We start from the raw sequence: 27,464 nt of genomic DNA, 5'->3' as shown, positions 1-27,464 counted from the left end.
ACATAATGCTACTGCAAACTGAAGAACATAGTAACACATAAGAGTTTCTGCTTATAAGACAGAACAGCTGTTGCTTTGTTAGTGTAAAAGCACACAAGAAGGGTAAGTCTACTTCCACCACAGCTACTGATTGATTTCAGGTGGTGCACACTGGCCTCTACTGGTATGCAAACACGCACGTTTTTCACTGCTCAGCAGCTACATGCAGTGCATATCATTTTTGTTGCAGTCAGATGCAAAAAGAGCAAGTCTTAATGGCTACAGTGCAGTACCAAACATGCAGAAACATAATTTAGCCTGAAGGCAGGAAAGCTCAATTTTAAAATGTCAGCTCAGTCTATCCACTACTTATTTGGCAATTGGTACAGGATGCACAATATTGCAATCCTACATACAGGTCTGTTTTCATCAAGACTCCTAGAGAAATTATCTAGCAAAATCTTACATAGACCTCTCGCTCTAAGCAAGGATATGAATGCATTTCAAGAAAACTCATATCTAAAAGCTTCTAAACTCAGCCTCTAGTAATATGACTCAATGCCATTACTCTAGGAAAGATACTGACAGGATTACTAATAGAGTTACGCAGATCCCTGCCCAAGGGATTTCTGGGATAAATGACATCAGCTACTCTGAGGGGTTTTTTTCTTTCACAAGTTTTTCTTTTATTATTTTTTAAAGAATATGTTCATTAGATGACCTTTAGGATCCCTTCCAGCCCAAACTGCTCTCTGATTAGTATATTTTCTCTTTTCAAAGCCCTTCACAAATTTCCTTACCTATTTTTAATTCCTAAGAAAAATTTGCCAACGTCAAAATACTAGCAAAAGCTGCCAGTTTGCAGTCCAGGTTAAAATCTCCCTGTGTATTTACATGAGATAGACTAAAGAGGAAATTAAGACCATTTCTCTCATGCATCTATTCCGAACTGCTTTGAGGTAATGGTTACAATAAGAAGAAGGAGACACAGAAAATCCAGTCACTACACCTACTCGGTTCCTAACTTCCTCACGGCTGTCAGGAGATAAAGGATGTCACTGCAGAGAAGCTTTAGTAAGAGACACCTACTCCTGAGCAACTGCTGCCCAACTGACTGTAATTCTTGGTCAACTGTATTCTCTGCCACATTTCAGGTAATAACCTACACACGAAACTCCTATCACTGCTAATCCCTTGAATCATCCAATCCATTTAATGATAAGCAGGTGGAGTGAAACTCCTCCTGATTCTTCTAGACAATCTGCTTCTCCATTACGGACATGTAAAGCAGTTACCTGGAAAACGAACGCCTACGCTCCTTTTGAATCTTTTTATATTCCATCAATTCCTTAGCAAAATCATTTGTAAACTCATCAAGTTTGGACTTTTTCTTTTCCCTGTTAAAATAAGTTTGACCTTTATTACAATTATAGTTTGACCTTTATTACAAAAAGACATTTAAGAAACAAAACATGGCCAATATGAGAAAATGTATACTGCATGCAAATGCAAAAGGTGAACAACCTATTTAAGCAAAAACAGTTTAGAATTCCTACAAGTTTTAGGGAAACTTTTAGAATTACATTTGTCTCGTTTTAGTTTTGCATGTTTACCATCTGCAACGAAAAAGTATATTGGAAGAAACACTATGTCAACTTTTGCTTATGCCAGATGCACTTTAGTGTAACTGTCGTCTGAAACGCTATCGAAATAAAAGAACGAAAACCAAGGTAACTTCACTGAGCCAAATACTTACTCCTCTTTGAGCCTCCGTTGCTCTCTGTAAAACTCCTCCCTAGATAAAGGAGGTGCTTGTGTCGTTGGGATGGTATTTGAATGAGGCGTTGGTACTGCTGCTGGTACCCAACCTGATGACATGTTTGCAGGAGCTGGGGGATATCCTGGAGGGGGGACAGGGTACCCAGCAGATGGAGGCTGACCAGGTGGAAACTGAGGAGGAAATTGTGGTGGTGGCACCCCCGGCGGAAGAGGAAGTGCATGGGGTGGTGGAGGATACAAGGGAGGTGGAGGCACAGGCACAAAGACTGGTGTTGATGCTGGTAATGTTGGGGCCTGAGTCCTTTGGGAACGGTCACCATGCGGGCGTCCTCTATTTGAACTTAAAAGAAAGACCCAAAAAACACGTATCACTGTTTGTTGCACTCTGATTTTAAAGTGGAACGCGAACGAAGCAGGAGCATCATGGCGAGCACTTCTTGTTCTCAACTTAAGCATTTTTCTCCCTGCTTTCTACTCATTTCTGATTACACTCATTTCTTGAGTCTCACAGTTGCTTTCCACACCCTCATCAGACCCCTCAGTCTTCTCTCCCTACACTCAGCCTTGTGACTGTAGATGGAGGCTGTCCATGCCTAAAAGAGGCTCCATCTCCCATGGGTCAAGTGCCCACTGCTCCTCTGCCGCTCCTTAATACACTGAATACTTCACACTTTGGCTCTTCCAAGTACCACAACACAAATATTAAGTCGTCTTCTCCCAAATGTCTTTTAACTTCTCCCCGACAGAATTCCTACGTTGCTGCCTCATGATGACACATTTGGCCCGCTCCTGAATTGTTATTTTCTTGCTTCCTGAACTGGAGATTATCTGTGGGATGGATCCTGGGTTTTGTTTTGATTTATCTTTAAGATTTTACAAACACAACGCACCCTTACAATCTATCCATAACAAATGCAGACCAAAAGGAAGGACTAACTTGACATGGCAATAACAGATGAAAGGACTCCTCTCTCTCCAATGGAGAGAAAGCAGCTTGGCTGTCTCAGAGGACTAAATTGAAAAATTTCAAAATGGTCATAAAATAACAGCCTTGATTTTTCCAATAATTTGCTCAATCAGTAACAACTAAGTTGTTAAAGAAAGAATGTTGGAGGCTGATTCCTGTTGGGAAATCAACTTCTTCAGTCCTATTCAGCCAGCAATCACACGTGTGACTTTCCATCTCATCTTTTAATTATATTTAATTTTTGTATGTAATTATGGTTTACTCAAAAAGTGTCCATTTTTCAGACTAGTCTTCTCAATTATGTACTGGAGTTGTACTTTAAATAATCTTACTGCAAGCACAGATTCCCCGTTAAAGCTAATTCAAAATAAGCTGTTTAAAAATTAATTTCCACTTCTACTCTCCACAACTATCTGAGCACACTTATTTCATTATACATCAGTTCCTGTGTAACTTGTGTTATGGTCTCACTTAACAAGTTATAACATATCAAATTTCTGTAGAATACTTACAGTTCCCAGCCTGGTCTGCCACCTGCAGAGCGAATGGTACTGGCTCTCATTGGATGGCCTTTTGGAGGGGGAAAGGAGAAAGAAACAATCCCATTCAGTTTCTCTGAAGACACTTTTTTTAGGAGAAATTCTAAAGTTATAGACGCTTACCAGTTGTGGGTATGGACTGTCCTTGGGGACCCAGAAGACTTGGCAATGCTGGTTGTCTTAGTACAGGAACCTGATAGCCCTTGTGAACAAATGCAAACAATTAGAAAATAAGCTCTACTAAAATACAAGAATTACTGTGTATGTTGAAACAGAATTTACCTTTTCTTCCAACAAACTGCTGATTGACAGAGAGGAAGATTTAGAAAGTTCAACGGCGGTCCTCAGAGCAGCAGGAGGTAAAACATCCGCATCACTGCAACAAAACCCCAATTTTTTATTATTCATTGTTTTGAAGTGACACTTGACATATAAAGTCCAAGCTGAGAAAAGACTGACTACTGTAAATGGGAAAGAAAAAAAACCAACAACCCTTCACCAGATTCCAAAGGAAGCATTGCTGAGAAGTCTTATTTGGGCTACTGGCATTTAAAGAGGAAGCTTACTGGAAAAAGTATTTTATCAAGCTTGCTGCACATGAAAGGACTGGAGTATATATAACCCCCTGATTGAATCTCAGTTTTACAAGATGCAAAGAACTGAAATTCTATTAGGAAATGTTTATGTGCTAGTTCAGAGGCTGCCTTGGTGGTTCTTCTGAACTGTGATCCTTTGTATTCAACAGTTCAGCTGAGGCTGACAGTCCTCTGGGCAGAAGGCCCACTTGCACTTGAGGCATGGAGCTGAAAGGAGATAAGATCCAAGCAATAATAGATTTTTCATGTATTTTCCTGTGATTTCATTGGGTTGCAAACTTTCGACTGTCTTGTTTGTAATGACTCCACATTTACAGTGTTTCAATGTTTATGATGCATCACTGACTACATTCAGTATTACTCAAGTTGACTCTAAACTTAAAATATTGATGATGGAAATACTGTGGAAAACACCTTGTCAGTTTCACCTACAATTGTGCTTTTCACACTCTTTATGAAAATAGTATTTCCTCAGTACTCAGGAGAAATAAATACACTCAGTAAGAGTTGACATCATTGAACAATTACTTTAGAAATTGCTAGCCACTTAAAATCAAAGAACTCCTGGGGAAAATAAGTTCTTTCAGGGTAAGCGTATACAGAATGACTGACAGAGGAACCACAGAAGAAACAGTTCTGGGAAAATTCTTGCATGAAGCAAACTTCAAACTTATCAAAGCATTCTCACTCAAAGCAAAAGACAAAACCCAGAACCTCCACAACTATATGGAACTGTCAGTAATGATACGTACATCACTGAGAAGCTCAAGAAAAAAAAAATCTAACTTCAGCATTTTAGTCTCCGTTATGTTCAAGCTGATCTACAGACTTACTTACCGAAAAGGTCCATCTGGCTTTTCACCACGGAGAGATAGTGACACTGCTGGAGGGAGATCAGAAACAACAACAGAAGATGGGTTTACTGGCAGTCCAGCTGCCACAGATGGACCAGGGCCCAACGACAAAGCAGAACGTGAAGCCAGAGAAGCTAATGGAATCATTAGTGGATCCTGCTGTCTGGAAATTGTCGGCCGGAGTAGAGGCTGCAGGTTGCGTGTTATTGTTTGTCTCATGAGTGGTGGTGGAGGTGGCGGCGGCGGCGGTGGTTGCGGTTGCTGCTGCTGCTGTTGCTGCTGAACCTGCTTACGGAGTCTTTTTGTGTAGCCAGTTTCATTTTTGAAGTTGTTCACGGCCTAGAGGCAGAGGAACATTTACAGAAATGTTAATATGAAACTTCATATTAGATACAACAGACATAAGAATAAGGGTCTCCACAGAGTAAAATTTCATGTGTATTCCCTTAAATGCTATTAATCTTAAAGTGAATCAACATACAGATCTATTAACGCATCACGTTAAACACTGCTATAAATGACTGGTAACTCGGAGTATGTGTACTTCAAGTATTTTAGTGTTGACACCAAATTTGAAAGCGAGACAACTGTGTTAAAACAAAAGTGTGACCTGAATTTGCTGGAGTTGGAAGCTTGTTACCATGGATAACGTATTTGAAAAGTAAATCCAGCCTTAATCAACTCAGCCTTGCTTAAGGAGATGTAAATTAATATTTTTTTCCTTCCAGTTTTTTAAAAACAGGCTTTTCTTACAGTTTACGTTAAAGTCATCATGTTACCTGGCGTAGGAACTTGTTGGCAATTAAAGCATCGGGAGAAACGTCTGTCTGATGACATGTTGGGCACGTATGTTCCTCAGATTCTAGTAATGCTGTTCTAATACCTGTGAATAATTAGAATCATAACAATAGTTTTTAGCCAAATTAAGGAATTTTTTTTGTGTTCTCATCAAGTATAAGAATATGTATATCATTAACAGGTGAAGATGGTCTTGAATTGAGAGCTCTAAGTGTTCAATAGTGTAAAATATTTCTAGCATGAGGTAAGTAACTGCAGCTTTGGTATTTCACTGCTGTAACATTTGAAGATGTCAAATAGACTGCGTCTTAATACTATGACTAGTCTGTCACAGCGAGCTGTCATCAACCTCAAGGCTAATGAATAAGACACAGTTAAAAGCAAACATGAGCAGATTTGAGTTCTGAAAGTTTTAACCAACTCTCCTATGGAGAAGAATGTGGATTAAATGCCCAACTACCCATTTGTAGCAGACCACAGTAAGTCACCAGAGCTGGATGCGGAATTTTAGATGAAAGGGATGTAGAGTAACTGCATTCAGTATCTAATACTGTAATCCCCTGCACAATGATGCATTCTTCTCACGCTTGTCCTTCGATGTGTAGGGAGGATTTAACTAGATGCATAGGAAGGGGAAAAAAGTTTCTGTCCTTTATTTTCCTTCCTTTGTAAGAGGAGAGACTTCTCCTATTCAGTGTATACTTAAATTAAAACTGCTACCAAATCAATTTTGTTATCTCCTATTTCCCCTTTCAGATCAGTTGTGATGTTCTGAATTAACAAGCACGGGAGTTAACACTTACATTCATCACAATAACTGTTTCCACAGCAGGGAATAACAACTGCATCAGTCATTATATCTTTACAAATGAGACATAACAACTCATCTGGAATAGGATCATCTTCTTCTGAGGAGGATGATGGCTCCTCTGGTAAAAAGGGAGGCTTTTCCTTCTTTCCTATAGCGTAAGCTTCCCTGGAGAGGTGTGGGGAAAGAAAAAGTAAAAATATGCATAAAAGAGAAACTTCCAAGCTTTGGATTTTATCAAAGGCAGTTATCAGTTGGAATTATTCTCATTCCATGCTCGCCTACTAGACAACATACATTTGAGTTTAAACTACTTTTCTATAGCCACAATACCAGAAGAGGGCGAAAGGATCAATTTTCCTTCTGCAGAACTCTCCCATTCATTGGAGTGACCAAGAAATTAGCTTAAATTGGTTAGAAAAATAATTTGACTGCTAAAAGTCAGATTAAATAACCATCTCTCCTTTGCCAGAAGAGAAATGTAAATTGCAGGCTCATCATAAAGTTAATCTTCTAATAATTACATTTTATAAATTAAGAAGGCTGTGTAACAGCTTCTACAGGAGAGTCATGACAGAAAATCAGAAGTGCTACCACGTGCATTTTAAAACAGTCACTCTTATCAGCACATGGCAGCAATTTCTTAGTTCACAGCAACATGAAAATTTGAGTGTTTCACACATAGGGTTCACTACGTCAGAGGGGAAGGAAATCTCAGTCCAGTAGCTTTTTGTTAAATTTTGCAAGAAGCCTTTAAAAAAGCCTAGAAGCATAATGAGCTTACAAAGAGAATGACTCCAGCTATAAAGACTACAAAAATGTTTTCCAGAAATAATGATTCTCAGCGTATCACAAGTTTAACCAACTTCCAGGGGCAAAAAAAGTAGGACCAGCCTATTTTAATATTAGAAAGCATTACAGATTTTAAAGTTGAGATACAATGACAATGCCTCCTCCCTCATAATGTCAGATGTTGGCCAACTTGGTTGTCCTGCCACTCAAGACATGCATGCACGATTTCTCTTCCTGACTTCTGCATCAGGAAGGTCAATTCCGCACTTACGCATCAATAGTTGGTATTGCATATTTTCCAGTGTTGGTCAGCATAGCACCCTTCGTATTGGGATCTTTCACCTCCATCATGAAACTCCTGGGAATTCCAGTGCTCTTTTTAATTCTGGGAACTGACTCAAAATTTTTGTCCTGTTAAGAGATGCAGACATATCTCAAGATCCACACTTAAAAAGACATTTCAACGACTTGAAGCAGCAAAAGCCTTTAAAACCCTCTCCTTTCACCCAGCGTTAAGGGTTGCTCGACTCAAATATTTATTTTCCTACAGGAACATAGCCAGGATGTTCCAAAGCCTTGAGCAATGCTTTTGATCTGAGTCAACAGTCTTTGGCTTAAGACTCACTTTGGTTCCTTAAGGGTGAAATATCCCTTAGCTCACCATCCACTCGGAGGACAGACACAAATTTGCTCCTCCTCCACAGTGCCACTGAGGGGGACAGCTTAATTCAGGGCTCGGAGTCAACCACTGGGTAAACTTATATTCACCATCTGTATACTGGTATATGACGACTGAATTCACACCTCATGCAGATACATTCAGTGGCTATGTTAAATGGCACAAATACTCAGCCAGAGGCTAATGTAATTAAAACATGCAAATATTCAATAGATGGGGTCAACAGCAACATCATCTTTTTAGACAGAATGCTAAAAATTGTGAATCACATTTAAAAGAAGTTCAGAACAGAGAAAAAAATTCTGATAATATTGATACACATCAAAATATACAGAAATGTTCACAAAGACCCACAGACATATTTAATGCTTCTGACAAAAAAAAGGAAAATTCAAGAATTCTATTTTACCTATGAATCTGAAGGACTTTTCAACACTGCTAGACAACCTCTGTATTTCACCTCAAGAGTAACAATTCTCAGTATTCAAGGATTTTTTAAGTCAATGTCAAACTAAACAAACCAAGAACGAAGCAACACCCCAAGTCCCTCACAACCTTACCCCATTGGTTGGGCAGTTCTTTATATAGTGGCCAGGTTTTCCACACCGGAAGCAAGTGTATGATGGTGGAGGTGGGCCCAAGGGTTTCTTCATGTAACTGAAAGTTTTTTGAGGAAAAAAAGAAAAAAAAAAAGTATGTGTGTCTCTTGCCAAAACAGACATCTCTACATTTTTATCATAATCTTCAAAGAACAGATTTGACACGATTGACACTTACTTGACTGGATCATATTCATGGCCAGACTGTGTCATCATAGCTTTTATTTTATCTTCTTCGGAAGCATTGGCTTCAGCCAGATTGGCAGTCTGTTTAACAGGTAATTATTTAACACACACATTAGAAACACATTTAAGCCCACACAGCCAAAGACAACACCACTCATCCAATCCTGTAAAGAGCAGCACAACGCTAGCTGAGGTTGCATGTAAACAGCTGCTTATATAAAACATATTTGTCCTGAAGATGTTCTGGGGAGTCCTTACGCCATTACATGATGTTTATGTGTTTATGTTAACCTACTTGAAAAGAATATTCTTGGGCACTCAAAACCTTAGGCTCTGTTTGTACCTTACTTAAAGACTTGTGTAACCAATCCAATTTTCTTCCAAGTAATATGAAGCTATGTGTAGGAAAAAAAAATAGACTATCAAGTATTTTTAAGCTGATTTTTAAGCTCCAGACTATTTGAAGAAGATATCCACTGCACATTTAACCGATAAAGATGCATGCAACTATTATTATTTACATTTTGCAGCATTAAAAGGACACATAACTTGAGTCACAAAGTTGTTTTTACTTGCTGAAATTCAGCTTTCCATGATAAGCATTAAAAAGAATCCAGATATTTTATAATCTCTCAAGCAATACAAGAGGTTCTTTTCAGTAGAAATTCAGCCCTCCTGCCCTGCAGACAGTCCAAACTGCATGTCCTCCCCGTACTGACTTAACTATGGTATGCACAACTTGCAGTTTTTTCCAGTTGACTGTGTCCTTTTAACATACAAATTGTAACATAAACCTTATGCAGAACTAAATCTTTAAATTATTGAAGTAAACTGATTATTTTTTTTTTAAGTAGTATTTGTTACAATGGTTTTATTACACACTAGTCCAGATACAAGCAGGGTCTAAGGGAGTGACTGCAAACGATTTGGACCTTCAAGCACCTATCATTCAGATCAACCACTCATGGTTTTGTTTATATATGCATTCATTCACAAAAGCAACCAACTAGTTTCAACATTTTATTAAACGGTCATTTCATATACACAGTTTTTTTCTCAACAGTAACATAATCCAGATAGACATCTATGAAAGCAGTTCCATTAACATTTACAGAAAACTTTTACAGATACTTGACTAATTTGTTTGAACCCAAACGGTTTACAAAAAACATCCAAAAGCCACAAAACATTAGTAGGAATAGACCAAAATTCAAATATGGCATTTCATACACAGTAAAAATAAACCAGAAAACTGTTAACGCATTACCTCCATGCTAGGCTGGTCTGCACTAGAAAGGTTAGAGTAACAGTTTTGAGCTGCTGTGTGTTATGTTCCTGTATTTTTCTGAAATGCTTAAATTTTTCTTGAAAACTTAAATGTGTACACCACTTGGACAGTTTTTCACATTTTAGAGTAGAACTTCACATGATTTTACAGAACCAAGGACATGTTTAAGGACAGCACTAATGGAGACCAACTGCTTTTGGTGACTACCTTCCTGTCTTATTTTTCCTCCCTCCCGAACATACACAATTTGATTTCTGCAGTGAGAGAGGGAAGAAGTTACCAGTGGGAAGCGATTTCTCTTTCTTGAGAGTGGAACTCCATCTTTTATTTTCAGAAAAACAAACTAGCTACTCTGCATTAGGCCCTGCCTTTGCTAATCTTTGTAACTTCAAAGACTAGGCATTTAATTGGCTAGCACCACATCTTTTCACAAAGCGCAATCACTAGTGCTTTCCCAGACAAAGTTACACGTTGTTGAGCAAAAAATGCAAGCAGTTCCATAGCAAAACATGGCATTACAACAGTTTCAAAAGGTCGCAACTAATATGCCACACATACACATTGGTATATTCCTATAAACAGTTAGGTACATTTACACAATTTACACAGTCTGTGTTCAAACAAATTAGATTGTGCTGTCCACTGTATAGATACTACAACTTAAGAAATTGTGCAGCATTCAGAGATTGGATCTGTAACTGTAATGACTAGAAACTCAAAAATAACCATGCAAGTGTCCATGTTACAGAAATGCTTCTATTTTGGCTGTTGTAAAACCCCCTGGAATGTCCAAAAATTACAGCCAATTAAATTCTTCTGTAAATATTGTGTTAGTTTCCAAGGCAAAATTAACGAAACGAATGAAAAACGGTAAACAGCTTCTGAAGTGCTTCTTCTTTGAGTCTTGAAGATGAGTAATACTGCAACATTATGTTGAGGCTGATAAGGTACTCCCCTTCTATCTTCCCAAAGTGGGAACTACTCTTTACAGGATAGTATCAAAATATATACACAGTATCAAGTTTGAATAAATACTTTAAATTATTAATTTTTTTTCCTCAAATTACAACAGTTATCCAGCTATAGATCACAGTATAAATTTAAAAACAAGCAGCAAACACTTTTTTTAAAAGTATTTGACAAGAATATATGTATATATACCTTAGTAAGCTGGGCCAGAGAAATAGATGCAGAAGAGTCATCAATCTGTTCACAAAAAATTAAACACATATTCAAGTTCTACAATCAAAACATAGCAATAGTTAACCTCTATTGTAGTCTGAAAGTCTGTACTTTATCCTCTGAGTGTCACCAAAAAAGGCATTGCCAAGCTAGTATAATTTATATTTCTTCAGAGTTAAGTCCCAGCCTACAACAGTTTAAAGTGCTAAAGTGGTTAACAAGAAGAAACTGAAATAATCCAACCCGCCTGAGATCAACTTATTGCTCCAGGATATCCGAGGGGGACCCTCATCAAATACTATCACTTTTCAACTAAAAGGACTAAAACAACCCAAACAGACAACAATCTGAGAAGGAAGCATCACTAAAGGAAATTAATTTTCAATGTAGTTTGTAAATTAATCAGCTAATGTCTCATCATTTGTAATGCACACCATTATGCTTTTAGAAACACAGTAGTTGCCTGTCAAAAAGCACAGGCACACCATCCCTGAAATATGAACTCTGACCCTCCTGTCAGTAAGTTTAAATATGCCAAACCCACCATACTTCCCAAAATCCAAACAAAAACACCAATCCAAAATATCAGCCATAAAAGAAACTCACCACTTTGTCTAGAAAAAAGAACTGCCAAAATTTATGTAAAGGTGTTTATTATAACAAAGTAGCCTATAAAAAATGAGAAAACCCCCTATTTCTTTTATTTTACTACAGCACAGGTCATACTGTACAAATAGTTTGGGAACTGTGAGAATTTAGCACTTTCCTTCCTATCAGATCAAAAGCAATTTTTCATAGCAGCTCAATAATGAATGAACAAACACAACAAAGTGTAAAACATAGTCAGAGCACCTGTATTTTTTCCTTCATTGAAATCACACTCTTCCCTCCCAGCTGCCAACTCAAACACCTTGCATGAATGAATTTCCGGGGCTACTAGTTAGTACCGGACAGTGATTATTGAGAAGTACTGCTGAACTGCAGTTTTTTCACAAGTAAAAAGGGTAACTCTTACCTAGTTCATTTTCCAGCATACTGAAGTTAAGCTTGCACTAGCAAAACATTATCAGAAAGACACTCAAACCACTGCTTATTATGTCTTAAGCTGCTCAAAAATATGGAACAAAATTTCACAATGTAAACCAAACAGCTCTCCTCAAGAGGTTCGTAAATTGTCCAGAAGAGAGATTAAAACCCTTCTTTGCAAAAAACTCTTGTCCTTTGTTATCTAATGCAGTGGAAGAATCCAAGAAAGCAGTTCTAGTAAAGTGTGGGGGGAAAAAATACCTACATGCAGAACACATTTCCTCATTTTAGCTAATCATTCCTGCTCTAGATATTCAGGAAGGATGCAAATTATTAGTGTATGACTAAAATATTCTCAAAAATGTGTCTTTGAAGGGAACACCCAAATCTTGAGAGAGATCTTTCCATTGCAAGTCCTACTAGAGATTATTCAACTTGCATTCTTTTCAGAAGATTTTGTACCTAGTTCTGTTAAAAAGGAAATCTTATTACATATTTTGAAGCTTCACGCTCCATATGCTGCTCTTTTTTCACATGTGAAACAACAGGCCTCTGTACTCTCATGGCAGACACAACCACCATTCTTCTGTGGGTCTTCAGACGCAAACAAGAAATTACAAAAGCTCTCTCTTTGACTCTACCATGAAACGGTCTAGTATCCACGAGGAATTGAAACACAACAGTTAATAAAGTATTAATTAGCTCTTGTTTTTTGGGTTTCTTTTTAGGACCCAGTTATTATAAGGCCTCCAGACAAGTCTAATTTCTTAAAGGCACTCCTTTCTACTAGTTATCAAAAGTAGTAAATACATAATTAATGTGCTATTTAGTACACTTGCCCAATGGCCATCCTCCAATGAGTCTACATTCTTGTGTCTTTTGAATTTTCCTTTAAATTGCTACTAAGAATTTCCTGATAGTCCCTCTCATCAGTCAAGTAGGAACAACATCCCCATGAAAATTCTACACAATCCTAAAATAACACTGTAGAAGAACAATAACAACAAAAAAAACCCCCAAAAAACAAAACAACCACCCCTCCCCCCAAAAAAACCCAAACAAAACACCAAAACTCCCCCAAACCCAGACTTGACAATGTATTAACCTCCATGCCATGCAGAAGATTAAACAAAACCTAACATAAAGTGGGAAAGAGGACAGAAAATAGGAAGGAAAGGCTGATCTCACTGCTAGAGTGCTCCATTTCAATGACAGTGGTTTCCTAAAACCCATCAGCCTGGCTAACTAAAAATTCAGCCAGTAAGGATCACAGCTGTGCTCAGTGGCACTAAAACAGTGGGCATGACTCTCTGTGTTCATGCATCCTCTGAGGGCAAATGCCAACCAGAGATCCTTGCAGTTACTGAAAGAGTAACACTAAAACAAAAAGGATCCACTATTTGCTTTGGCTGTAGTAATGGTAGGACAGCAGCACAAATTTGGAAGCGTAGAGAGACAGCTAGCACGAGAGCAAAACAATGAAGAAATATTAAAAATACAAGTGTTCGTGCATCCTTTTAAAAAAATCCTAACTGATTTTAATTTTGCTGCCTTAGTGTTCAACAATAATTGACAAGCTTCCTACTACACTAAGACCCAGGCTCTGCTCTAAGAAAAAAAAAAAAGGCAACAAAACCTCCACACTTTAGACTTGAGTTAAGCTTTAAGAACAAAGCTAATTGCGTCTCCAACACTAGAAGGCCCTGAGACAGCACTGTTTTCACAGTGAGAGAGAGAAGACCTGTACAGAGCATGCAAGGCTTCCACACTCCCTATGGTTACCCACAACCCACATCAGGTACAGGCAGAGTAAACAAGAAGGGCATGATTTTGCTTTGTCTTTCATTTACTTTAATTAGCTCTAGCTAACACTAAACTAAGTCTTCCCTCTCATTGTAGGATTCTTCCTTTTTAGATTTAAGACATCTATGTTAGCTGATGGCAAGATGCTCCTTAGAAATGTAATACAGACATGCCAGGGAACACACGAGGCTAAAAGAACGTTAACTTTATTTATGAACATGTGATTTGTGTTTATACACATGCTAGTAAACAAAAAAACTGTTTTCAAGAAATAAAAACCCATCTGAATTAGATCAAATACTATAAATGTGGTTTACATAAATGCATTACAATAACTACTTGGGTCACTGGGCCAGTTAAACTAACTCAAACTCACAATGAGATGCACCCATGTGCAAAAAGGAATTCAAATTGATCAGCAATAGTTAGAGATGCAGATTTAGTGTTTTTAGACCTACACACTAAAGTTTTCAATTTTGAGTTGACTGTGTAACACTCCTCAAGAATCAGAGGCTGTATTCTTCACAGAACACAGTGCCAGAGTTCATAAATCTCTAAGTGATCCTAACAGCTTATACAGTCATCAGATCCAATGATCCATGGTTAGTGTAATGCCTCTCACCACTCTAGTGAAGAAAAATTGGTTATACTTGAAATAAAGACGAAAAATAAAAAACATCACATCAAAATTTTTAAATTGTAAAGACTACTTTGAAATCCATAGTCACACATAGTATTTCACCCAAGTGTCAAATAAAGATCTAGACCATGACCAGTCAGGTATTTCCGTGTCACTTATTTGTATTTCAGCAGCAAAACGATAGTGTTTTCAAACCTGAAGAAAAATGCTGCTCCTTCTCCAAATGTAAGTTCAAAGCAGTGGTATACTAAAGAAAGACTTCAACTTCAGGATATTAAAGCAGCATCCAACCCTGACGTCACCCACAGCCAAAAACATACTGCAGGCAGTATGAAGGTAAGAAAAATTACAGGGATCTTACCCTGTGCCAAAATTTGTACACTGGGTTTTTGATATTTTCAGACAAACTGTTAAACTAATCTGCTTCATCATGTAAAGCAGAAAGATCAAATGCAGAACTTTAGAATACCACTTTTTTAAGCAAGGATAATTAAATTCGCGGCAATCTATTGAAGACGTTTATGTACTCAGAAGGGCCCAAACAACGTCACTTCAATTACAGAGTTTTAGGAACAAATACCCAAATATTCAAGGACGTGAAAAGGGATCATTTAGCTGCACGGAACTGTCCTCAAACCATAGGGGATATGTTGGGTTTGGTATGTGTTTGAACCCCCAAATCAAAAATAAGGAACAGGACCAAGTTTAACAATAGTAGTTTTGCAGTGGTTTTTGATAACATTTTCAAAAACCATTAGGAAAAAAAAAAAAAGTTAAAAACAAAAGCTAAGTGATACAATGTGAAAATGGCAAAAAATACACTCCAAACAAGTTTTATTGCAAGAAACAAAAAGCACACAACAACCTATACAAACATACATGTTACTAGCTATAGACAGACAGATGTAGAACATGGCACCATGTTCAATTGTGCAAACCTTGAACCTACACGACCTAAAACAGATCATACATTATCTGTACAACACAAAGTCATACAGGAAATATTCTAGCATATTCAATATGAAATACAATGCATCACTAGGCACAAATACCAATATTCACATTAGAACTGTGCAAATGATGGCATTAATCAGTTTTTACTATGCTGAATCAAGTACATTGTATTTACAACATATACTATGTTTTACTGGAAAATAGATTAAATTAATGTTTGGAAAATTAATAAATGGCTACATTGTTTAGAATTAAGTGTAGTGTGTAGAAAAAAGTGTGAGATTGTGTTTTTACATACTGCTTTTGAAGTTCCACTCACTGGCTCAGTTCGACTTCTAGAAGAAGAAATAAAAGTGATCAGAATTTAACATAAAGTACTTGTATCGAGCATAAAGCAGTGAAAATGGAGAAGACATGAACGTCAAAACATTATGTTCTGATAGTCTAATAAATGTGGACATTAATTCTTATACGTAAACTATTTTCTCTTGGTACGCTCAGTGCAACTAAAACCAACCCCAAAAATCACATTTATATTTTGTCACAACACACTCTTACGGCTACAGAATGTAACAGTGCAAGAGGAAGTCCTCAGATATTTTGATGAAGTCTGTACTACAGCTTTGTATTTTGAAATAATAAACCATCAAAATAAGAAGGAAGCTTTAGACGATTTTTCACCCCTAATACTACAATAGGTACCAGATATAGTACTTTAATTTCTAAGAAAAAACAGTGATAGTCTAGACATTCTGAAGTGCAAGTTTACTTAAGTGAAAAAAAAAAACAAAAAGCCAGTCATTTGACAAAGGAGTAACAAAAATGTCAGCAGCACAGTCCCATGTTTCTTTGTGGAAGTCCAAGCACTGTGTTCCAATATCTACTATATTTAGCCATTAAAGTGCCAAGATACTAAATGTGTTACATACGCTAAATTGACTAAAAATAGTAGTAGAAATGTCACCTGAAAGTAGTTTCTAGGATTTTGTGCGATTTAGGAGTCCTGTGACAAAAAAAAAGGTCTTAATTTCCAGAATTTGCTTTAAGGTAATCTTGAAAATGCTACAATATTTTAGGAAATATTAATTACATTTGAAAAGTTGCTGAGATTCCACATGCTAATTGATCATGAACCAGACATGCAACCACTGATACAGGTAACAAACAATCCATACATCATCCAAAGTATCCCACAAGCAGAGGCAATGCAAAGGCTGCTGTGGAATTTATGTGTAAATAGAAAGGCTTGTACTTCCCGCCATTGCCAGACCACAATCAGGCTGGCAAGTACAGCCACAAACCTCCTGAAGATGAGGAAATACTAGTAAATACTTTAGATTGTCACATAATGCTTTCTCCATCTATTTACCTTGAGGAACATACTACAATGTGAAGAACACCTTTTTGAAGGTGTCTCCATCATTACAGCACACATTCTTAACTCCCAAATACCAACCACTCTACCACTGGTTTCTGCAATGTCTCCAGCTGAAGGAACAGAAAGCTCATCTGCCAGGTTAATTTGCAATGATACAAAAGTAGTGTCAGTCCTTCCTTCTCCCCATATGCAGGCGTGGATTTAACCTTTGATGCTAACAGCATCTATCCATTTTAGTGCAGCATTACACCACCAGGAGAGGGGGCCATCCCAACAGAAATGGAGGGTGCATTGACACAACAGCACTAAGTATACATACTGAAATTAACTTCAAAAACAAGGCCATGTTTATAAGCACAATGCTACAGCAGAATACTAGGTAGTGCTGGAAAGCCCTGTCATAACTGTACTAATATGATCAAAATTTACATGCAGAGACACATAAATTCAGGCTTTTTTGCTTGCAAATGCTTCATGGGTACTAGGATGCTGCTGTACTGTTTGTCTGAGACACACTGTAACTCATCTATTTATTGAGCATCAACATGAGAAAGACATGGAAAAACCTCAAGCTAAAAACAACTAATTGTGGGGGAGACACCATCTTTTTAGGAGGGATGGAAAACATGACCATTCAAACAATGCTAACATAGTCAATACAAAGAGAATGAATGTATGAATACATAAATGACAGCAATAATCCTGTAGTCAGGACTGCATTTGGATAGCTGTCATTTTAACTCAATACATCTAATTGTCTTGTCCTGCACAAACCTTAGGAATACAGAATTAAAACCCAGAGCACCAATGTCAGCTTAGGGTATAAACAGACTTGGAAAAAATACAAGTAACATTTGGTAACATGCTAAACCGCTTCGTAAGTTTCAAGTTTGGAAAGGATTAATTATTCCTTTGTTATTCCTGCAGAAAAGGCAACACCCTGTCTGATACTGTTCTTTTTCTCTTGTCTGAAATGGACATTGTTTTTAGGAAACTAACAGGAATCACTTATGAATGGAATTTCTTGTTTGCATGGTTCAACAGCTGGCAATCCTTGGTCTTGCCTTTGCTGCCAGTATGCAAAACTCACAGATTTAGGGCATAAGGATACTTGCCATAACCTGCACTCTTCCCCTATATGCAAGAAACAGTCAAACACGAAGAATCTGACTCTCTTCTGAGATGGGAGCAGATTATAAATTTACATAAGAAAACGTGTAATAAGAAATCTCCCCACACAGAGAGGAAATGGGATCTACAACTTAGCTCTCAGAAAAATCAAATCCAAGAACATACCCAAGTGTATCATCTTACAACTTCCCATTGTCAAAATTAGAACTCCATGTCCAGCAGGTTTAAAAGCAGGACACACTAAAATCTACCCCATGACAACAAAAATTAACAGCTTTAACAAGAAAGATACAATCTGAATGCCTCTATCAACTCATATCCATAAAAAAGTTAACAGGTTGAACTCTTCCCCCCAAAGAATAGAATGCTTTCTGGATACTCACATAACATATGTTTTGCTGGTAGCTTTAACTCCTCCAATAGGGATTCTTCTAACAATAACCGATGAGTTCTTAGGAATCAGGGCGCTATCATCTGTGTATTCTGAAAACATCAGAAACACAGAAAAAAACTCTATAGTCAATCTGTAAGAATGTACATTAATATGTAATCACGTAGCACTTCAGAGAATCCCTTTACAGATCTAAAAGCAAAATTTTGTTTGTAACGTTGTGCTTCTATTGCCTCAAGAAACTAACAGTACATTTCAAGACACCTTGAGGTTTAAGAATCAAACAAAAGCAGCAAAATCTTCATTTTTTTTTTTTAAACTGTTTGAATGTCAACAGCAAAACAGAACCAAGGTCAGTAAAGGGGAATCTGCTAATGCATGTTCTTCCCTGATCTACCTTAAGATGCTTTTGCTTCTGTTAGGCTAAAAATCCCAAAAGATCTCTGGAGGAAAAAAACTACATCATGGACAAGTTTCACCTGCATAATGCAGATTCTGAAGTCTGACTAACTTGCCCTGCAACAAAATAAACACTTAGAGCAAGCAGGACCACTGCATCACTGCTTTCACAGGCAATAACTAAAAATGATTCACCTCTGCTGCTGGTGCTCAAGACAAACAGGACACAGAGACTGCCAGTTATCTCTGTTTCCTGGAGCATAATACATCAACTTCTCAGCTTCTTAGTACTTCATATTTGAATGGAAATTAAACTGGCAGTACTAGAATTTGAATCACACAAATTCCGGGAGGTTTTTGAACTTCTATGCACAAGTACTGCAAATTGGAGTGGTACCTCCCCCTTCAAAGCTAAGCAACTATTTTCAACTAACCAAATGGACATGAATTCTTTCAGTTCAGTTTTTGCACAGACCCAAATGATGACAACAGCCTTGAAAAGACTTTCAAAAACAGCCTGTGCCTGCAGCTACCAATGCTTTGCCCTTGCTTACGCTGTGTTAGTCTTTTAAGAGGAACACCTTCTGACCTTTTACAGAAGGCTCAAACAATAAAACAACTACCTAAGACATCTGGACTGGATAAGCTTCAAAGGCAAAGATCTCTCCGTGAGAATGTTCTTTTTTATAGTGTACTTACACAAGCTGGATATGACTAAATATTTTCAAGCACTTTCAGCAGTCATTCCCTGTAATCTGCCTACAGTTTTAAATATTAAAAGCCCCTACACCTTTGCAGAACAAATCAGAATGATGGTCTAAAAATCAAAGATGCTGTATATCCAGTCAAGCTCATTCAGGGTGTTTTTACCCAGTGATCACAAGAATCTCAAAATTTATGCTCCATTTTTCAGTATATTATTCCTACAGGCAGGAACCTCTCGGGACAAAACATACCTACCAGAAGATATTATTTAAAAAATGAAATGAAAACTTTGCCTCTACTTCCCAGTGACAAAATTTAGAAATCATTTAGCAGAAACTAATTCCTGATCTAGGTAAAGTTCAATACTGCAGATTTAAAAGTTAACTTTTTTTAACAGGAAAGGAGTAAAGCTACTGAAAAAAAAGTATTTTGTGGCCTGCTTTAATCCACCATTTTGAGACTGATAGCATTGCAAAAGCATTTCTCTGAGCACTATCTAGAAAAGTATTTTCACCCAGAAGCTCATCAGAAGGCAACCCTAGATGTGAAATAAAGAGAAACCTTTATTGGCCTTAGATGACTTGCTAATCAGCTACTATGCTACTGGGGGAAGGACTTGCAGAATAAGAGATAAAGGTGACTACTAACATGCCAGATTGTCTCTACCAGAAAACGGGCAACTCTTAGGAACACATTTTCTCCCTGGCACTTGGAAATGTGCTCATTACGCGATTTTTTTTTTCCCCCACTCTGTTCTAATCAGCACTCCTTGCACACCCATCTACGTAGCTGGCACTGAAAGGACTGCATCAAAACACCCCAATTAATGGACTGGACTACTATTTCTGGATTTCAGCTTCCATCAACAGTCTCATCTACAACTCTTACATCATTTCCTGAATGAGCTAGTTCAGTAGGCCAGATGGGTCATGAAACTTCCATTTGCATCACTACTATACAGCAACGTGCTACAAAAAAGCATGTACATTGCTTTGAAAGGATGAGTCAATAGAATCTCTCCTACTGTCAAAATAATATTAATCTCACTATACAGACCTCTCAATGCATTGATGTCTTAAGGACTGGGAAAGCGAGAGCTATCCTGGAGTCAATGTGGTAACTACCAAATGTAGCTTGGCCTAAGTATGAACAAAGAATTCCCCCATAACAGTACTGCAATAAAAAACGGCACAGTGAAGGGCAAGATTTAAAAGTGGGTTGAATATCTTCTCTAAAACGCTACATTGACACAGTGTTGAAGATATTCCAGTAGACAGACAGACATGATTCGTGAGACCACTGACTTCATCAAGAGCAAGTATGAGTTCATTCTAAAGGCATCATATCATGGCATGACTGCAAGTGTCAAGTGCATACTGCAACACTGAACTCAGAAAAGTTACAAGTTCAAGAAACAGTCTTACAGGAGCACTATTCTTCCTTGAAACTATTCATCTCAGACCAGTTCAGAGGCCCCGTTTTGGTTTGGTTTCTTTTAACTTTTATTCTATCCGGTAAGCAGAAGAGCACATTCTCCAGCTGTTTCAGGTCAGAATGTTACAGAGTCGGAAAGAATATTTGAGCAATCTGATTTATGGAGTTTGCAGTTCTTCACAATATTATGAAGCCACCCATAAGAAAAAAAAAATCAGATCAAATTAAAATGAATCAAGTTTAAATGCACCATTCTTGAGGATTCTTCTCAAGGGAGTTCTGCCCCTGCAGAACATCTCTATAGCGAGTATGCAAGAGGACACATCTCATACCCCTTTTAAAAACAGATCACAACTATTTTTAAGATGTCCACTGTGCCTCCCCAGCACGTTAAGAGTCCATCATAGCATTTCCCCATGCCGATATTTAAAATCCTGTTTATTACTAGCTTATATTATCATTGCTTCTGTTACTAGCTTAAGAATACTCAAAACAATCTGAACAAGTATGCTATTGTCGCTCATGGTTCATTGTTCTTTCCAAGATTATTTTGACATTTAGTCAGGACTTCTGCAAAAAGTTATAAACCACCAGTACTTTATGTCTACACATAAGAACTCCAAGCATCAACTTTAGACCTAGTTTACCCTGAGCTATTTTTTTTCCTTTATCTTCTGAAGGTGAATTTAAGCATCTACATCTGATTAATAAAAACTGGAATCCATGGTTACATCTATAAATAAAAAATTGAGCACACATATACATTGTACTGAAATACTCTTTAGCTTTGCTCTTAAAAGTCAGAAGACTTTTTGCATTTTTATATGGAAAAATGCCCATATGAAAGCTTCAATAAGCATCTGTGTCATTAACATATTTAGTTTTAATTCTTATAGATGTCTTTACAAACGTCAAAGTGTAAGATGACCTATTTATCTATAGCAGGACCTTGATCCTGTTAGAGTACTGCTCTTTAAAGTATGAAAGATGTTCCTTCTTTAAGTAACACTTTATGAGGCAACACATTTGTGAGCATAATTTATCTTTTAAAAACTCTGCTTGTTGCTGTTCCTCACCTGCCACAACAGAATTCATGTGTTTGGCCTATTTTTTTTTTTTCTGGTGATAACAACTGGTGCCTGTCACAGTTGTTTTCCACACAACATTCTGGTTTTAGAGCTGTTTTACACATACCCAACTATTACGAGTGACATCAACCCAGGTGGCTGTTCAGCCTGCTAGCATTTGTGAAGTTAAGAGTACATCAGCAACTGAAGACAAAATTCAGAGACTCTTCTGCAGAAAAGCTCTTAAAGTAAATGTAACATTTTTCAAAAGCATTTGACAACTGTATTCCATACTACTAGAAGAATTCAAAGCTTCTGAAACCTATCTACCTACAGATCCTACAAACCAGTGACATCCTTAAGATCCCTAACATTCTGCTGTTAAGCCTCTCCACAGGCGTTGTCCTGAAAACAGTTTAAATACCTGAAGCTAAACAGCAAGCTTTAGGTTCAACCAGGCTAAAATTACAGTTACTGTAGCATACATATAATTCTGTTTAATAAACAAAACAGAAGAAAACTACTAGTAGATATTCTAAAGAAAAAACTGCTCTAAGAGTCTCAGAAAATAAAAATATTAATGTTTAAGGAATGAAAACACTATACAAATATTTTTATTTCTGAAGTCACATCCCAAAATCTTTAATCACATACACTCATCAGGATTGCAGATTACCAAACTAAGTAATATGAAACCATTATCACATCTGGAAACCAAACATCATTTATTAGATTTAGAAGAACTTCAGATTTCTCTATGAAGACTTCTTTCATGGATTCCCCATAAATGTTCTGCCATAAAACTTCAGTGCTGTCCTGACCCGATTAACACGTAACACCAAGAAAAAAACTTAGAAATTAGTTACAAAATGATGCTCAACAGCATGTGAGTGACAATGTCTTTGGTGTAGAAGTTATACTAACAAGAAATTCCAAAGCGCAATTTAGATACAGATCTCTCAAGTACAAGATGGCTTTAAAGGGTCCGTACAAATTTCAACCCACAGATGTGCTCTTGATCCCTAGTGAGTCTGTAACAGCCACATAAGTTTTTCAGTAAGATGGGGTGAAAGAAGTTGTAGACAAAATTAGGTCACCAAAGCCACTCTTTTCTTTAATTTAGCCCTCTGCTCCTTTCTATCACTTTCATCTTTCTCTGACATGTTTCAAAGAAACCTAAGAACTCTGTTATTATAAGATCTCCTCTCACATTGTCTTACATATTTACGTACCGAAATTCCTGAAACCCAAAACCTTTAAGTACTGTATATAACACATGAACGCATCCTTCCGTGCCTAGCCCCGTGTCTAAAACGTGGATCCGAATGTAGTTGTCAGAACAACTACTGAACAACAGTTCTGTGAGGCCTCAACACAAGTCACAGATACCGATCATGACCGAACAGCATTATCGCTTCCCACTCGCTTCACGCCCGGGCCCACTCAACCTTCTGAGTCTAACCCTCCCCCCCCCCCCGCCCCTCGCTTGCGGGATGGGCCCCAGGCTGACTCACGCTACGGGGGAACAAGCCACAAAGAGCAGGCCGCGGCAGGACGGTCGGCGCCGCCGCCAGCCGAGTGCTTCCCGGGGCCCCGCGCCCGCCGCCTGGGCTCACCTTCTTTGGTCTGTGCGTTGGTGATCTGCAGGTCGCAGTCGGCCGCCTTCAGCTTCTCCCGGCCCATGATCTGGCGCTTGAGGTCGCACAGGGAGATGTGGAGGCCGTCGAAGGTGACCGTATCATAGTTCAGCTTAGAGGAGAACTTGTAGTGGACGCACGACATGGTCGGGGCCAGGCGGTGCCTGCTCCGCGACGCTGTCTACGGCGGCAGCCGGGGTTGCGGCCTCCGCGCCGGGTTAGGGCCCGCGGCGGGGAGAAGGGCCCACCGAGGAGGCCGGGGCAAGCAGCGCGAGCTAAGGTGTGACGGGCCAGCGGCGCTCAGAGGCCGCGGCGTTACGCCATGGCCAGGCCCCGCGGTCCCGGGCAGACTCTGCTGGCGGAGGCCTCAAGACTCCATCGCGGCGGCGCTGCGAGGCCCCGGCCCCCACCTCTGCAACGACTCCGGCCCGCGGCCTGCAGCGATCGAATTGGGCGGCGGCGGCGCCCGCCCGGCCGGCTCCTCCTCGCAGCCCGGGCGGGCGGGCGGACGACCGGGAGAGGCTCCTCGCGGCCCCGGCTCGGCCTCCGCGCCCTCCCTCGCGCGCGGCACAGCCGGGCCCCACCGCTCGCGATGGCGACTCGGGCGCCCCTGCCTCAGCCTCGCGCTGAGGGGTTTCCCGGCCGCCAACCGCACGGGCCGCCGCGAGCGCCTCACCGCGCACGCGCAGGGGGGACGCCGCGCCCGCGCCCCACGTGACGCAGCGCATTATGGCAAAAGGCCGCGTCACGTGTGCGCCGCGCACTCGCCGCCCCCGTCCCTAACGCCGAGCGCCCCCTACGGGAAGAGCCGCTACCGATGGGCTCCGCCTCCCGGCAGCCGAGGGCGCGTCGCCGGCACGGGCCGCTGGTGGCCCCGCTGTCCCCCGCGCCTGCCACCGGCCGGTGCCCTGCCAGCCCCGTGGCCTGTGGTGTCCCTCCTGTCTTCCCCAGGCCTCTCACTGCCCGCTGTCCCTCCTGTCACCTGGGCCTCTTAGCTACGTCTGTCACACGTCCAGGTCTGTGGTGGCCCTTCTGTCACCCTCCGGGCCTTCACCACCCACTGTCACCTCCCACCAGCCCCGGAGCCTGTTGTGGCTCTCCCAGTAGCCCTAGGCCCATCACGACTGATGTCCTACCACCTCTCCAGCCTGTCACCACATGGTGTCCCTCCTGCCATCCTTCAGGCTGTCACCCCTCTGTATCCCCTCCTGTCAGCAGCCAGCCAGGACGAGACAGTCAGGGGAGGTGTATCAGGCTGTGCGAAAAGGGTGTATCAAGGACACTGTGAGAAGAGGGGACATCCCTCTCGGCACCACGTGGGCTTTGGGGAGCTTTGACGCCATGCCTTACCCGTGGGAAACAGCAGCAGAGTTTCCCTCATTTCTGACATTAGTGAACAAATGACACCACTACATTCCATTTCTGTTGAGGAGAGGCAGTACCAAAGCAAGGGTCTGGTAACATCCCCCACTGCCAGTCATCTGATGGAGGAGTGATCCCTGCTCTGCACACACTGCCATCCTGCAGAACCATCAGCACCCGGGGGTGGAGAAGGATGCAGCAGTGCAGGACAGATCTTGGGAACGTGCTGGCATTCATGAACTCCACACAGATGACAAAAATTCCAGAAGGAAAGATCACTTATATTTTCCTGTCTACATCTCAAAATATCCCATGAAAACGTAAATGACCGAATAGACAAAGCAGTTACTCTACTAACACGCAGCCGAGTCACCCCAGTATCACAAATATGCTTGACAGGGTGACTTGAGAAACCAAAGAAAAGCAGATTTCAAACAGACTAGATATGTTCTCTTTTTTTTCCAAAGGGAAGGATGAGTAGCCTGGACTAGAAATGTGAAAGACATTAACTAGAACAAGGAGGAGAACTTGAGTAGCAGGAATAAGGAAATTAAGTGCTGTGTGGAAACTGCAAAATAAACAACACGAAGACAGAAAAGTCATTATTGTCTTACAGTTTTCATTATGCAGGCAATGACTGCAACTTAAAATATCTATTAGTGTTCTATTATGAAGATTATTGCTTTTTAGTAAAGGAACTATTTGTTATTTCTACAAATTTATGACACACACTTGACTTTCCGGGCATCTAAGCATTTTTACAATACTGTGCACATTTCTTTATGACTCCTCATTTTTCCTTTACCAGTTATTTGTCCACTAATTTACTGCAGAAAATTAAACAATACAATTAATATTAGCCACATTCTTCTGGATTTCGTGTTTTCATTAATGTCATGATTAAACCCTCAACTGCTTAAAGTTGCACATTCAACCCATTTACTCAGAATTACAAAGTACAATCTTTTACTTTAAAAATATTTTCTAATCCTCTTGCCACAACTCTTTTACAGAGAAAGACTTTTGAGCCTCAGCTGGTGTAGTTCTCTCTCAATCAGTCCAAAGACAAGTACATTTTAAAAGTAAAATTAATGAAGGCTTGAAAAAAAACCCCACTTCTCTCTCATCTAAAATTCTAACCTAGGAGACCTCTGATGTCTGAACACTACAACTAACATTTAGGGATTTTGTCTCCTCCAGGGGAAAAGGATTTGCATGAACAAGGAGACTGACAGGTATGGGGTCTACAAACCATGTAGAGTCTGTGTAAAACAATTTGCCTCCATTATACTGTCTTCGTTTTTTGTTTTCATTAATTAGAGAATGGCAGCATACTCTGATGACCATTTTTTAAAACCAGTTTTCCCATCAGCAGTGGCTGTGTGCTGTGGATCACCTGTTTTATCGGTTTATTCCAAATCAGATATGGGTATGGTCATGCCTCAACGATCCACACAGCACCCACCACACTGTGTTACACTGCCCTTTGGCTTTTGCTGGCAGCTGGACAGTGGATAATTCCTGATCTGGATAAGGTCTGCTGGGACAAACTTACCTCTTCAATAAAATTCAGAAGAATTTTTATCAGCAGAATTTGTACCAGGTCAACATATTGCACTGTGTAGTCCCAGATCATCTGATCTGGTATTAGGTGTTCTAATATGAAAGCAATGACTGACAAAGCCTGGCCTTAGGGTCTGCTCACACACACAAGGGATAAAGTATCTGAGACAGCTGATGGCTTTGCCCCTCCCAGCTCTCTGCTGTGCTGCCCAGCCCTGCTGTGCTCAGCCCAAGGTTAATCACCCTCCAGAGTCCAGCAGAAACTGCTTGATTCCTCCCTCAAGCATTTCAGCCAAAGTGGTCTGACCTGGAGATGATTTGCGGCTGAGGCTGTTGGAGCCAGTGCTACTCATTTAGACAGAAGAAGGATAAGGGATGCTTCCTTGAGCATCTAAGCTTTGAGATTGGAGAAGTAATCTCTGGCAGGAGTGCAATGAGAACAGTTAAAGATGGCAATCTGGGCAGCAGCCACCTAGCTGCAGGCAAAGCAGGATGTGCCCCCGGATCCTGAATGCCTGGGAATGCTGCTCTGTTTTTGCTTAGACAACTTTATACAAAACAAAAGGTTTGACATGCCTGTTGGACAATGTTTACCACACTCAACATAAATGCTTGTGTCATAACAAAGAGTTAGCCTGCTGTTGCAGCAAGTAAGAAAGTATTCTCAGTTACCCACGTTTATAACTTTAAAAAACAAATTGGGAATCTCTGAGGGAGGCAAAGAAATGCCCCATGGCTTTCAGTGGAGCTGGGTTACGTTCTGAAAGTCATTAAAAACGAGAGCAGCATTAAAGCTTGGTGTTTTCTGCACAGCTGTTGGTATCAAGACTATTTTTGTAGCTTTAAGTTACTTCTGTAACTTTTAACTCTTCTGCGTTCAAGTGCATTCAGTCGTAAATTGTTCTCTACGTTCTGCAAAACAACCGAA

At 39.7% G+C, this 27,464-nt stretch overlaps 1 protein-coding gene across 5 annotated transcripts in view; it reads right to left on the bottom strand.

Moving 5' to 3' along the window:
- Positions 1-24,280, bottom strand: part of RBBP6 (RB binding protein 6, ubiquitin ligase) — a 29,385-nt gene extending 5,105 nt beyond the window's left edge. Inside the window, exons 1-16 of one of the 5 annotated variants that reach the window (XM_061993660.1) lie at positions 23,591-24,280; positions 18,362-18,461; positions 16,434-16,472; positions 15,768-15,804; positions 11,026-11,070; positions 8,569-8,657; positions 8,352-8,448; positions 7,384-7,523; positions 6,316-6,488; positions 5,494-5,597; positions 4,698-5,053; positions 3,547-3,640; positions 3,388-3,466; positions 3,238-3,295; positions 1,736-2,098; positions 1,275-1,376 (exon numbers count right to left, since the gene is read on the bottom strand). In XM_061993660.1, coding sequence (XP_061849644.1) covers positions 1,275-1,376; positions 1,736-2,098; positions 3,238-3,295; positions 3,388-3,466; positions 3,547-3,640; positions 4,698-5,053; positions 5,494-5,597; positions 6,316-6,488; positions 7,384-7,523; positions 8,352-8,448; positions 8,569-8,657; positions 11,026-11,070; positions 15,768-15,804; positions 16,434-16,472; positions 18,362-18,461; positions 23,591-23,756 — 2,042 coding nt within the window. In that variant the 5' untranslated portion in view covers positions 23,757-24,280. The remainder of the gene's footprint in view (positions 1-1,274; positions 1,377-1,735; positions 2,099-3,237; positions 3,296-3,387; positions 3,467-3,546; positions 3,641-4,697; positions 5,054-5,493; positions 5,598-6,315; positions 6,489-7,383; positions 7,524-8,351; positions 8,449-8,568; positions 8,658-11,025; positions 11,071-15,767; positions 15,805-16,433; positions 16,473-18,361; positions 18,462-23,590) is intronic. The other 4 variants (XM_061993662.1, XM_061993661.1, XM_061993664.1 and 1 more) reach the window with 4 other exon arrangements.
- Positions 24,281-27,464: the final 3,184 nt, after the last annotated feature.

The sequence above is a fragment of the Colius striatus genome, chromosome 3, assembly GCF_028858725.1.
Source record: "Colius striatus isolate bColStr4 chromosome 3, bColStr4.1.hap1, whole genome shotgun sequence".
NCBI lineage: Eukaryota > Metazoa > Chordata > Aves > Coliiformes > Coliidae > Colius > Colius striatus.
This window is presented reverse-complemented; position numbering and strand designations above follow the sequence as displayed.